A 13934-nucleotide genomic window follows, 5' to 3' on the forward strand; every position below is an offset into this window, starting at 1 on the left:
TTCCCTTCTCCAGAAGATCTTCCTGACCCAGGGATCGAACCCGGGTCTCCTGTGCAATATACTAGAGTCATATTTAATTGTGAACTCTGCCTCCTCGTACAACACATTAGGAAATAGTCCCCAAAATAAGTACTGTACTTTGGTCGTGGTGGTTTGGTGGTTTAGTTGCCAAGTCATGTCCGACTCTTGCGACCCCATGGATAGTAGCCTGTAGACTCCTCTGTCCATGGGATTCTTCAGGCAAGAATACTGGAGTGGGTGGCCATTTCCTTCTCCAGAGGATCTTCCCCACCCAGGAATTGAACCCAGGTCTCCTGCATTGCAGACAGATTCTTTATCAACTGAGCTAGGAGGGAAGCCCCTCTGAACTTTGCATCAGATATAAAGGAGACTCTGGGCCCTATAACTAGATTATTTTGAGGCAAACAACTATTCCCAACTGATTTAGTATCAGTATGTTCTCTAATTGAGAGCATGTTCACCAAATCATATTTTTTAGTGATTTTCTGTACATTTTACTGGGGACATGTTCTGTGTATGGGCTTCCTTGCTGGCTCTGTGATAAAGAATCCATCTGCCAGTCAAGAGATGTGGGTTTGATTCCTGGGTCGCAGAGATCCCCTGGAGGAGGAAATGGCAACCCACTCCAGTATTCTTGCCTGGAGAATCCCATGGACAGAGGAGCCTGGCGGGCTACAGTCCATGGGGTCACAGAGAGTCGGACACAACTTAGCAACTAAACCACGTGTTCTGTGTATAGTGAATAAATAACTCCTGTAGTATCAAAAAAATAAGTGCTCTAATCAAAAACCCAAAGCTGAAGAGCTAGCTTTCCCCACAGTGGGAACTGGGGCAGTGATGGGGTTTGGGTGGGGCTGGTTCTGTCTCCAGCTCTGAGCAGGAGTCTTGCCCACACGTGTTTACTCAATGACTCTCTCTCGAGGTGATCTTCCACCTCACACTGTACCACAGCTTAAAGTCCAGCCTGGGAAGAGACCTTCAGATCCTAACCAGCAACCAATGTGCAGACCTTGAGACTCCTGGTTGGCTTCCCTTCCGTAGCCCAGCCTGCTGCTGCTTGGTGGCCTTGGGCTGTGGGAGGCTGGCCCACGACACGGTTCTGGTTCCAGGGTACTCGGGCTGGCTCACTGCCCTCTGAGGCATTAACACTGGTCAGAAGGATGCCTGAGTGAGAAATAGCTGCAAACCAGCATGCACAGGCATCACGGCTCTGTGGAAAACAGCCAAGCACCTGTCATGGGCCTCATGCTTGGGGAGATGCAGGATGCTGAAAGGATCAAGGGGTTACCAAGTCCCTTCTTTGCTCACGGATCGTTCAGCACTCAAGTCTCTGATTTCAGAGATCCTGAAAGAATTTTTCCTTGGGCTCAAATTCTCAGGATTCCAAAACTAAGAGAACCCCAAGGTTCAATGGAGGACAATATTAGTGCATATATATGGAGTCTAGAAGGAGGATCCTGCCTGCAGGGCAGCAGTGGAGATGCAGACTAGGGATCAGACCTGTGGAAACGGTGGGGAAGGAGAGGAGGGGATGGACTGAGAGAGGAGCATCCACACACACGCACCACCATCTGTAAAACAGACAGCCGGCGGGAATTTGCTGCATGACGCAGGGAGCTCTAACCCAGCGCTCCATGTCAGCCTAGAGGGGTGGGATGGGAAGGGGGATGGGGGGGAGTTCGAGGGGGAGTGGACATATGCATACCTATGGTGATTCATGTTGGTGTATGACAGAAACCAACTCAATTTTGTAAAGCAATTATCCTCCAATTAATAATAAAAAAATTAACAAAAAAAGAATGATGATGTCTTGGCATCTGGGGTTGTCTTCCCAGTCTGCCTGATGACAGAGGTGAGCCTCCCAAATCAGTCATGACAAGGAGATAAGGATGCTTTGGGGGCAGGGAGACCTCAGGGGGGGACAAGAACTTGCTTCCGAAGGGCAAGATGGAGAAAGTGGGTGACAAGGAGGGTCAGCTAAGTAAGAAAGAGAGAAAGAGGAACTTGTCTCCTCAGCAAGAGTTCGGCCATCAGGACCACACCGTGGAGAATTTGGATCAGAGATGGCCTGCCAACGATAACTTAGTTGCAGTAGCTGTAGCAAAACAGAGTAATAGTCCACAAGTGTTAGCTGCTCAGTCGTGTCTGACTCTTTGCGACCTCATGGACTGTAGCCCTCTAGGCTCCTCTGTCCATGGGATTTTCCAGGCAAGAATACTGGAGTGGGTTGCCATGCCCTCCTCCAGAGGATCTTCCCAGCCCAGCGACTGAACACGGGTCTTCCAGGTTGCAGGTGGATTCTTTACCATCTGAGCCACCCAGCAAGCCCAACAGCACACAAACGTGCGTGTGTAGTTGCTCAGTCGTGTACGACTCTTTGCAGCCCCATGGAGTATAGCCCACCAGGCTCCTCTGTCCAAGGGATTTCCCAGGCAAGAATACTGGAGTGGGTTGCCATTCCCTCCTCCAGGGCATCTTCCCGACCCAGGGATCGAATGCATGTCTCTTGTGTCTCCTGCATCAGCAGGTGGATTCTTTACCACTGTGCCACCAGGGAAGCCCACAGGTACACAAGCAGAGTGACAAATAGCTTTCCCCACACTTCCTGGAACAAATGGAAAAAAAAAAAGCTGGTAGGTGTCTAGGAAGACATGGAACAGTCAATGAGGAGGTTTGTTAAAGGAACAATGAGGTCCCTAAGTTTCATTTGTGATGAACATCCATAACGTTCGGGCTGGAGGGTTAGAATGTGGAGGGAAAAATTTTTTTCTGCACTTTTATGAGAATTCCTCTCTTGCTAATTACTCGCTCTTTCCAGACTCTCTCTCCTCACAGCACCCTTCCCATGATGTGTTGTGAAAAGTGGACTGGGCTCTCAGAGCAGCGGCAAAACAATGCTGTGTGCTTTTTAGCCTGGACCACCACCCAACTTGCTGGGGGTAATGTGTGGTTTCTTCTTTTTCTTCTGCCAGTTCTGTCTGGCAGGTGGAAAAATGATACCAGAGAAAGACTGAGAGCCACATGAGGGAGCCGGGGGTCTGCAATGTGCTGGGTTGAAAAAAAAAATCACCCTAATGGGCAAATACAAGTCTTAATTGAGTTTCTCCTCTCTCCTGGTATTCATCAATTAAAATGAATATTTGTCAGGGCCAGAAACTTGTGAGGGTATAAACAAGATCTCCCCCAGATGGTTGGCCTGATCATCGGGTGCTTGGGGAAGTGAACAGGCCCTCGTCCCATCCTCCACGTGCATATCTTGTGTGTGTTTTAATCACACACAATCGTACAAAGTTCCCTACAGTCAGGGCTGAAATAAGCAGAAAGATAGGGCTGATAATGGTTCTGACCATTCCTCGCCATTCCATCTTATTAGATGCTCACACAGGACGTTGCCCTTGGGTAACAATTTGTTCTTGATTGCGAACTTGATTCCTTTGCAATCTAATCTGGCAGCACTGATCTTTCCAGAGAAGGATGCTGTACATCCCTGTGCGGGTATAGAAGGGATACTGTTTCTTACTCTTGGGGGCCTGGGACGGAGAGATCAGGCTTCCCTCCAGGAAGCTATCCTTTAGTGTGAAATGCACATCCCCACTACCTGTGAGGTCTGGCGGACAGGTGGCTGGTTCCCTTCACTGAGATGTCTCAATTAGTTTAGTTCAAAAACCAAACAAATGAAAATCCCCAAACCCAAAGGCAGAAAAGGAGGCAACCTACAGAAACCCCACAGAACACAGTGACATCAAGTGCCGAAAGCCGGAAAGCATCCTCTGCTTCCAGCATCTCAAATCTTTTTGTGCGGTCAGAGTGCCTGAGAAGTCGCTTCAGTTGTGTTCAGTTCTTTGCAACTCCATGGACTGTAGCTCACCAGGCTCCTCTGTTCATGGGATTCTCCAGGCAAAGAACACTGGAGTAGGTTGCCATGCCCTTCTCCAGGGGATCTTCCCAACCCAGGGGTCGAACCTGCGTCTCTTATGTCTTCTGCACTGGCAGGCAAGTTCTTTATCACTAGCGCCACCTGGGAAGCTGCATGGTTAGAGAGGAGTAGGTGAAATGAGGGCAGGGAAACTTGCACCCTCTGCCGTGTGGTTTGTGGAAAACCCAGAGTGGAATGTTTGCTGAGGATGACCTATTTGGAGCTGCACCAGCCACTTCTGAAACACTGCTTTCTGGATTTCAGTCCGAAGCACAGTGAGATCCAAATCTGGGGGCGGAGGCTGGGCTCCCAGGGAGGACAGCCTACTTCCTGGCATCAAGTTCTTTCAGGAACTGGGACCTGCCTCTTAGAACCCCTTCCAGCAAAGACTGCTCCTGCACCTTTGAAACTCACCTGGGCAGTTCCTCCCCAATCAGTGTGTACGGCTGGGCAGCAGGACTTGGTTAGGGATTAGGGGGGTATTTATTTGAAAGCATTAAGAAAAAAAAAAATCTGTGACCGGACAAACATAGCCCCAGATGAAGTGATTTTGTTTCAACTCTATTCTGGAAACAGTGGGCAGAGCAGAGGTGGCCTGGAGGCTGCTCTGACCAACAATTCATCCCGGGGCTCCAAGCCACACGGCCAGGGTCACAGAGTGGAATTTTTATGGGGACAGAATGAGACAAGAGGTTCTACTGCCCAGCTCAGATTCCTTCTGGAAGCTTCTCACGAAGTAGGATAGAAACTGCCCCCAAGTGAAACAATTCGAAGAAAATGATTGATACTTTCTCGTCTCATTTCCTGACATAGCGGTCTTCACAATGATTAAAAATCTAGGTTAAAGATGGGAAGTCCTGTCTGCCCTCTGTCCCCTAGAACATCTGTGGCAAATGATGGAGTCCCAAGGAGTGACCAAGACGTGCCATTTTGCTCAAGTATTTGGGCTTCTCAGGTGGCTCAGTGGTAAAAAGAAAAGAAAAAAAGCCTGCCTGCCAATGCAGGAGATGTTAGAGATGTGGGTTCCATCCCTGGGTTGGGAAGATCCCCTGGAGAAGGGAATGGCAACCCACTCCAGTATGCTCGCCTGGGAAATCCCACAGACAGAGAAGCCTGACTGGCTACAGTCCATGGGGTCGCAAAAGAGCTAGACACGAAGTGACTTAGCACACAGCACATTTAGGCAACAGTTAGTTGGTACATTTGTGTCCATGGGTGGGGGGAGGGGGAAACGTAGCACAATGGATGTGTGAACCTGGAAACATCCGGTTAGAGGGTTCAAGCTTGTCAACAAGGGCCAGGGTGCTCTGTCCGCCCCTCTTCCAGCCTCCCAGGGTCACAGAGCCAGAAGTTCTGAGCAGGTAAGCAGACAGCATCTTCGTTGACATGACGTACAGGTCTCCTCTCTGGCTCGGTGCCAGCCTCTCTCCCCTGCCCTGCACTCCACACATGTCACTGGGGGCCTTTTGCTTTAAGGCCTGAGGGTTCCTATGGATACAAGCCTAGGGAAGCAGTCAGCACCTGTCAGCCTAGGTTCCATCAGATGGTTGGTGAGACAAGCTCTAGGCTGGGAGAGGGAGTCAGGGACAGTTCTTGGAGTGGGGTGGGGGGTGGGCAAGCGAGGGACATGAGAAGGATGTCAGGAAGGGGGCTACTGGCCTCCCAATACCTGAAGAGCCCAGGTGAGAAGGAAGCTCAATGGGGAGGGAATGGAGGCCAGGGACCAATGTCCCTGACCACTGAGCACTACTCAGGAGGCCTGCCCGTGTAGACAGCTCACAGGGCACCGGAAGGCACACACTCCACCTCGCCCAGCACACATGAAAGTGAATTTCAACTGCACTTTGGGTTTAAGGCCAGAGACGTGGCAAGAGCCTTCCAGGAAGCCGCCCTCCATCTCTGAAGGGTACTCTGGACTCCGTCAGGAAGTTCTCTGTCCTCAGCTCCCCTGGAGGCAGAAGTCTTTGGCCTAAATCCTGGCTCCTCCCCCACCACCTGTGTGTCCAGGGCCGGGGATCTGGAGCCTCAGTCTACATCAACCTGCCTCTATCAGGTATATACATACATGCCAGGCATGGACTATGTGGGCCCAGGAAGGCTGGTGATGAGTCCACAGGTGAGTAAATTCAGCATTTCCTCTTTCCAGGTATCAACAAAGAATTCACCAGGGACTTCCTGTGGGTTCACTGGTTGGTAATCTGCCTGCCAATGCAGGGGACACAAGTTCAACCCCTGGTCCGGGAAGATCTCACATGCCTTGGGACAGCTGAGCCTGCGGACCACAACTACTGGGCCAGGGCTCTAGAGCCTCTGCTCTGCAACAAGAGAAGCAACTGCAATGAGAAGCCCGGCCCTGCAGCGAAAAGCAACCCCCGCTCATCACAAACAGAGAAAACCCACTCACAGCAATGAAGACCCAGTGCAGCCAAAATTAAATAAACATAAAAATAAATACACATTAAAAAAAACCCAATAGAATCAGACAATGCTCCTCAAATTAGTCAGCCCTACAGAAATAATAGGACTTTTCATGGTAATGGACCCAAGTCAGGTTTCCTATATATTAATAGTTCCTCAAAGTATGAGCAGGTATTAGATTAAAATAAAACTGATGTTAACTGATGTCATCCCTTCTACCCTTTACATATTGCTCTTACTCTGTGCCTGCGTGGGGAAGTTGCGTGGGGTGGCCTGTATATTAATTATGCTTCTGTATTTGATGTTTTGAATTTGGGGGCCGGGCTGAGCTAGAGGGACTACTCCTCTCAGGGTCAGACAATTCCTAGAGATAGTAAACCACTCACTTCTGGTGTACTTTTAGGATGCAAACCAACCCATGTAGTGCTCACACACCCCAAACATCTCCATCTTGCTCTCACACTCTGAGCCACTCTCCACCTGCCCAAATCACACCAGGACCAGGCAATGGGGACAGCCCTTAACCCCAAGTTGTTGTTCAGTTGCTCAGTCGTGTCCAGCTCTTTTGTGACCCCCAAGGACTATAGCCCACCAGGCTCCTCTGTCCATAGAATTTCGCAGGCAAGAATACTAGAGTGGGTTGTCATTTCCTTCTCCAGGGGAGATTCCCAACCCGGGGATCAAACCCTCATCTCCTGCATTGGCAGGCAGACTCTTCCCTGCTGAGCCACCAGGGAAGCCCTTACCCCCCAAAGCCTGCTGAAATTATTCAAACCAGCCAAGCCCAAGCTCTGCCTCGCCTGCTCTTTTCCACAGAAACCAGCTAGAGGCCCTCATCCACATTTCATCAACCCGCTCTGCTCCTGGCCTGCCCTGGAGCTTCTCGTGCTGTGCAGGTCTAGGGATCTGTGAGTATACACCTGTTCCTTTATCACAGTCCTTGCCATGTCTGTGTGTCTGCATTTGACTCGAGTCTAAGGCACTCTTAAACATCCTGGTACCTAAACATCCAGGACACCTGATGTGCACAGGAACAAACACTGTGGGCCTACAGGATGCTAGATGCCAGGGAGAGGCCTGCATTTGCATTTAAATGTGCAGTTTCCAGCTAGATTTGTAGTGAGCAGCAAAGCACTGAGGTTAAGAATATGAGTTCCGGGTTAGATTTGCTCTGAATGTGGATCCCGCATGTCCCTGCTGTATGCTTGAGACTTAACTCTTTCATGTATCAATTTCCTCCTCTGTTAAGACAGAATAATGCCATATATCTGGAGAAACCTATAATTTGAAAAGGTACATACACCCCAGCCTTCCCTGGTGGCTAAGTGGTAAAGAATCTGCCCGCCAACGCAGGAAACACAGGTTCAATCCCTGATCTGAGAAGATCCCACATGACATGAAGCAACTAAGCCCGTGCGCCGCAACTATTGGGCCTGCACTCGAGAGCCTGGGAGCTGCAATCACTGAGCCCACATGCCACGTCTACTGATGTCTACCCTAGAGCCCATGCTCCGCAACAAAGAGAAGCCACTGCAGTGAGAGGCCTGTGTATCACAACAAGAGAGCGGCCCGCACTTGCTGCAGCCAGAGAAAAACCTGTGCAGCAACGAATACCCAGCACAGCCAAAAAAAACTACTCAGCCACAAAAAGAATGAAGTAACGCCATTTGCAGCAACATGGATGGACCTGGAGATTATCACACTAAGTGAACTAAGTCAAAGACAAACTGGAGCCGATTATACAGAGTGAAGTAAGCCAGAAAGAAAAACACCAATACAGTATACTAACACATATATATGGAATTTAGAAAGATGGCAATGATAACCCTGTATGCGAGACAGCAAAAAAGACACAGATGTGTAGAGCGGACTTTTGGACTCTGAGGGAGAGGGAGAGGGTGGGATGATTTGGGAGAATGGCATTGAAACATGTATACTATCATGTAAGAAACGAATTGCCAGTCTATGTCCGAGGCAGGATACAGCATGCTTGGGGCTGGTGCACGGGGATGACCCAGAGAGATGTTATGGGGAGGGAGATGGGAGGGGGGTTCATGTTTGGGAACGCATGTACACCCGTGGTGGGAACCAATACAGTATTGTAAAGTAAAATAAAGTAAAAAAAAAAAAAAGACAAATATCAAATAAGATCACTCATCTGTGGAATCTAAAAAGGAAAAGATACACATGAATTTATTTACAAAACAGAAACAGACTCACTGAGTTAGAAAACAAACTTATGGTTACCAAAGGGGAAACCTGGTGGTGGGGAGGAATGAATTAGGAGTTTGAGATTAACATATACACACTATTGCATATAAAAGAGATAACCAACAAGGACCTACTGTATAGCACAAAAAATAATACTCAGTATTTTGTAATAATCTATAAGGGAAAGGAATCTGAAAAAGAATATATATATATGTATTCATATATAGGGATTCCCTGGAGACTCAGATGGTAAAGAATCTGCCTGAAATGTGAGAGACTTGGGTTCAGTCCCTGGGTTGGGAAGATACCCTGCAGAAGGGAATAGCTACCCATTCCAGTATTCTTGCCTGGAGAATTCCATGGACAGAGGAGCCTGGTGAGCTGTACAGTTCATGGGGTTCCAAAGAGCTGGACACAACTGAGCGACTAACACTTTCACTTTTAATATTCATATATATATATATATATATGTATACACACATATTTAATACACATATGCACATATATATGTGTGTTCAGTCCCTCAATTGTGTTTGACTCTATGCAACCCCATGACCCATCGGGCTCTTCTGTCCATGGGATTTCCCAGGCAAGAATACTGGAGTGGGTTGCCATTTCTTCCTCCAGGGGATCTTTCTGACCCAGGGATCCAACCTGCATCTCTTGTACCTCCTGCATTGGCAGGAGGATTTTCTTTACCACTAGCACCACCTGGGATGTACATATATATACAGATATGTATTACTGAGTCACTGTGCTATACATCTGAAACTAACATCACATTGTAAATCAACTACTCTTCAATTAAAAAATACATAGGATGCCATGAGGACAATCTCAAGAGACTGCTGGCAGGATTCAGTGAGATGACCAGTGTCAGGACTGAGCCCGGGGCCTGGTGCTAAGGAAACCTTCCTCAGGTGAGCTGTATTATTATTCCATTATTTCATGTTTATTGAGAAGTAAACCTACAGAACCAAATTTGAATGACTTCTTACAGTAAGCCTTACTTGAGAGATAAAAAATGGCTAGATGTTGGTGATCGCATAGGGTTCCATCTCAGAAATTCACTCGTCTTACATATTTTGCTGTTTTAATCCAAGTGAGAATTAGACTTCAGCTTTTCCACAATTACATTTGGAGACTCTTTTCAAGAAAGATCCCCTAACTTTGGTTTGTTTAGCAGGCTCTGGAAAGACAGGCAGGTTTTAGATTCTTGGTTTAAAATTTTCCACTTCTTATGCTGTGTGTTTTTAGCAGTAACAGTTTCAAAAAAAAAATCACACATGATTTCCACACATTGTTTCAGGTAAACAAACATTGTCTCAACTTGAAAATAAAACCTTGTTGGTTAAAAAAAAAGAAAAGTCTCAGGTATTCTCAATGAAGCCAGGCTACTTCCCTGAAACCCTGTAAAATGTGATAAATGACAGGAAGCTTCAAAGCAGTATTCAGTAGCATCTTAATGAGAGTTGTGGAAATGTAAATTCACAGGATAACACTGCTCACCAGCCAATCACAACCTGGTACCCTTCATTCAGCATGTGTGCTGTTGTCATGGAGACACACGGGCGCAGCATCCCACAGTTTCCAGAGTCTTGGAACTCTGGGGGCCCATCCTTGCACGCAGCCAATGGGGATGAGCTGCTACCCCAGCAGGTGGCACGACGGCCACTGCACACATTTTCAGCAACATCCAAGCCAACACTTACATTAATTCAAGGACAGAGTTGCCTGGAAGAGCTCCGTAAGCAAGAGGACTGTCATTAACATTCCTATGCAGGGCAGCAATGGAGATGTACACATAGAGAACAGACTTATGGACAAGGGTTAGGGGTGGAAGGAGAGGGTAAGATGAGCGGAGAAAGCAGCATGGAAGCATGTGTTAAGTTGCTTCAGTCGTGTCCGACCCTTAAGGCCCCATGAACAGGGGCTCCAGACAGGCTCCTCTGGAGAAGGAAGCACAGACGCATATACTGTCAAATGTAAAATGGACAGCCAACGGAGACCTGCTGTGTGACTCAGGGGAGTGAAACCAGGGCTCTGTAACATCCTAGAGGGGCGGGAAAAGGTGGGAGGAAGGAGGGGTGTTCAAGAGGGAGGGGACATATGTACACCTATGGCTAATTCATGTTGATGTACGGCAGAAATCAAGCCAATAGTGTAAAGCACCTATCCTTCAGTAAAAATTAATAAAATTTAAAAATTCCTATGCAAACATTGGGCTTTCAGATTACAACGGGACAGCCTCTCCAGGTCAAAGCCCCTTTGTATAAGAACCCCAAGGCTCTTTTCCTTCTGCTCAGTCCCAGCCCACACTCAGGTCTCCTGAACTGGAATCTTCCAGCGACACCCAGGGAATTTGCACAGTAACAAGCTCCCTTGCCCAGGGAACCACGGGCACCGGGCTGGCACCAAACTGACTTTGTCATGGGGCACCTCTTGGGTCAGTTTCTTTACGCAGTTGTGTGCTTCACTACGCTTGTAAACCATGTGGTTCAGGAAAGCCTCTCTGATGAGTCAGGTTAGACGTGGGCAAGCCTTGGCTTCACCCTGATTTGCCCAGATTTAGGGGTTCCCTAGAGCTTCCCTGGTGGCTCAGATGGTAAAGAACTCGTCTGCAATTAAGGAGACCTGGGTTCGATTCCTGGGTCGGGAAGATCCCCTGGAGAAGGGAATGGCCACCCACTCCAGTATTCTGGCCTGGAGAATCCCATGGACCAAGGAGGCTGGAGGGCTACAATCCATAACACTGCAAACAGTTAGACACGACTGAGCAACACACACACACACCACACACACACACCACACACACACACCCCCCACACACAACCTGCACCCACCACACACACACACCCACCCCCACACACCCCCACACCCACCCACACACGGGAAGGCTGACCTGCTACCACTTCCAAAAACTCAAACACCCCGAGCCCTGGGAATGGGGGAGCTTCTCAGAAGGGCCCCAAATCGGCCATGGAACCCATCATCCAGGAATTGGCCCTGAATGCTGGGCCTGGAGGATTATGCTGTTTAGCAAATCGTTGCAGCCTTTTAAGCAAATCCTGTATGTTTATGCAAATAACATACAACAGGGATCTTCTGAGGCTGGAGGAGACATCCTGGAGAGCCCAGCTTCTATTGGAAACTCTGGGACTCACTCGATGGGGGTGACGGACTTGACCATGGGTCAGAGCCAACAGCAAGCAAAGTGGCGCAAGTCAGGGGGTCTTCATCAGTCCCCGTCACCCACCTGCCCAGCCCTCCTTCCCATCATCACCCCTCATCTTTCTGTATTTGTTTCCACGTGCTTTCTCCTTCCCTCTGCTCTCTTTTCACCATTTCCTATCAACACTGCTTTCTGTTTTCTCCCCCATCTTTGCTGTTTTATGAAATGCTAGAGCTTTCAAAATTAGGTGTTTTGTGTCGGGTTTTGAGGACTGGCCACCCTGAGCCGGGCTCTTCAGTGGGGGTTGTGTCCTGGAGCTTGTGTTTCTGAATCTCTGGTATCAGGCCTGTGTTCTCATTTTAGGGTCAAAAGTAAAACAGAGGGTTTGAGTCTAACTGAGAGTTTGGACACAATGAGTTATCTGCGTAATTCCAGAAAGCATCATTTTACTGCTTGGCTTATGCGGTTTGATAATTCATCTAATGGAAGTGGGCGGCTCCTTATAAAAGGACCACATCCAGATTCAACACGAGGCCCCTGTGAAAAGTTAGTGACTCAGTCATGTCTGACTCTTGGCGACCCCACAGACTGTAGCCTGCTAGGGCTCCTCTGTCCATAGGATTTCCCAGGCAAGAATACTAGGGTGGATAGCCATTCCCTTTTCCAGGGGACCTTTCCAACCCAGAGATTGAACAGTCTCCCACTTTGCAGGCAGATTCTTTACCCTCTGAGCCACCAGGGAAGCCCTGAAGGCCCATGGCTGAAGCTATGAAAACAGGCTCTAGGCACTTCTGTATAAAGGAGGATAAAAATGCAGACGCCAAGCTTACGCATCCTTGTGTCCCAGCGAAGCCCTGTTTGGCTGTGTGTAGGCTGAGCCTGTTCTTTATTAACTGCTGTTTGTTTCTCGCAGCACAGAACTATTCCATTAGCCCGAAAATAAATAAATGAATAATGTGCCTTTTGGCGGCACTTAGTGCGCTGGCATAAACAGGTGTGGGGGTGTGTTCTTCCCGAATGGGAGATACCCATTTACGAGCAACAAAAGCACATCTTTGGAACACAGAAATCCACATGCAAATATGGAAGGCACATCTTCTCCCTGCTCCCCCAACAGCGATACTCTTGCCCCCCTGGGCAGGTCCCCGCAATTGTATGACAATGAATGCTTACCATTGTTGTAAGAGCGAAAATTTCCTACAAATTTTATGTATTCATAAGTTGGAAATTCCTTTGGGTTCAAGCTGCCTCTGAGAAGATGGCAATAAAACTCTAAATCGTTGTCAGCTGGGCGGTTCAAGGAAAAAAAAAGGAGAGAAAGGGAATAAAAGCATTACTCCAATGATTCTAGACTAAAGAAGCGGCATCTTGGGAAACTCACAGGGTTTGGTCAAGACGTGGCCAGGCTAGTTGTTTCCTTACAGCTGACTTTCGGACATAGTTTTATAACCTTGGCAACATCAGTTTTTCCGCCCCATAGTTTATAGATACTTTGCATACTGTAGTCGGAGCCAATTAGTCTTAATTTAATCACAGATGTCTGCGGATGGTTCTGTCGGCATTGATTAGTTCTGGTCGTTTTCATATGGTATATTACAATAAAGCCGCTCACATAGAGCTGCTCTCTTTAATTTAATCTTTCCACTTTGCTTTGAAGGAAAATCAGATGTACAACAGGACAAATTATTCATGGAAAAGGAACTAAGGCTTGAATAAGTATAACGCACTGTTGCTATCATCATCAAAGAACGTGCTTCATTAAGTGACCAGGCCAGCTTTCTATCCGAGTTGCTGATTTTGATAAAAACTTTAAAATTCTGCAAAATCTGCAAATGTATATAATCAGATGTGGCCTCAGAAGAGAGTTTTGACCTAATTATTCAGTTTTTAGTTGGTTACTTAGTATCATACAAATCTAGTTTTCTAGCATCCTCCAAAATAAACAGATTATTCAGTGGTTTTTGTATCCTTTATTACTAAAAGGCTCTCATGTGAAAAAAAGGTAATCTCTTGTTATCACATGCAAAACAAAGTTATTATTCTAAAGCTCTGTGGTTTTCAAAATTTCCACATAGAAGTTCAACGTCTTACGTATTCCAAACTCCGGTTTTAGCTTTAAACCTAAAATATACCTCTAAGGATCTTGGATCTGTTCTGAGTCACAGGGAAAATTATTTTTAAAATTAGTCCTCCCTT

The 13934-nt window shown here is 47.5% G+C and overlaps 1 protein-coding gene across 4 annotated transcripts in view; it reads right to left on the reverse strand.

The window, feature by feature from the left end:
• The window catches only part of NPAS2 (neuronal PAS domain protein 2), a 202083-nt gene that overhangs the window by 48688 nt on the left and 139461 nt on the right, over window positions 1–13934 (reverse strand). For all 4 annotated transcript variants that reach the window (XM_069583822.1, XM_069583823.1, XM_069583821.1 and 1 more), the window contains one exon: window positions 12912–13025. In XM_069583822.1, the coding sequence (XP_069439923.1) occupies window positions 12912–13025 (114 nt within the window). The remainder of the gene's footprint in view (window positions 1–12911; window positions 13026–13934) is intronic.

This window comes from Ovis canadensis, chromosome 3 (assembly GCF_042477335.2).
Source record: "Ovis canadensis isolate MfBH-ARS-UI-01 breed Bighorn chromosome 3, ARS-UI_OviCan_v2, whole genome shotgun sequence".
NCBI lineage: Eukaryota > Metazoa > Chordata > Mammalia > Artiodactyla > Bovidae > Ovis > Ovis canadensis.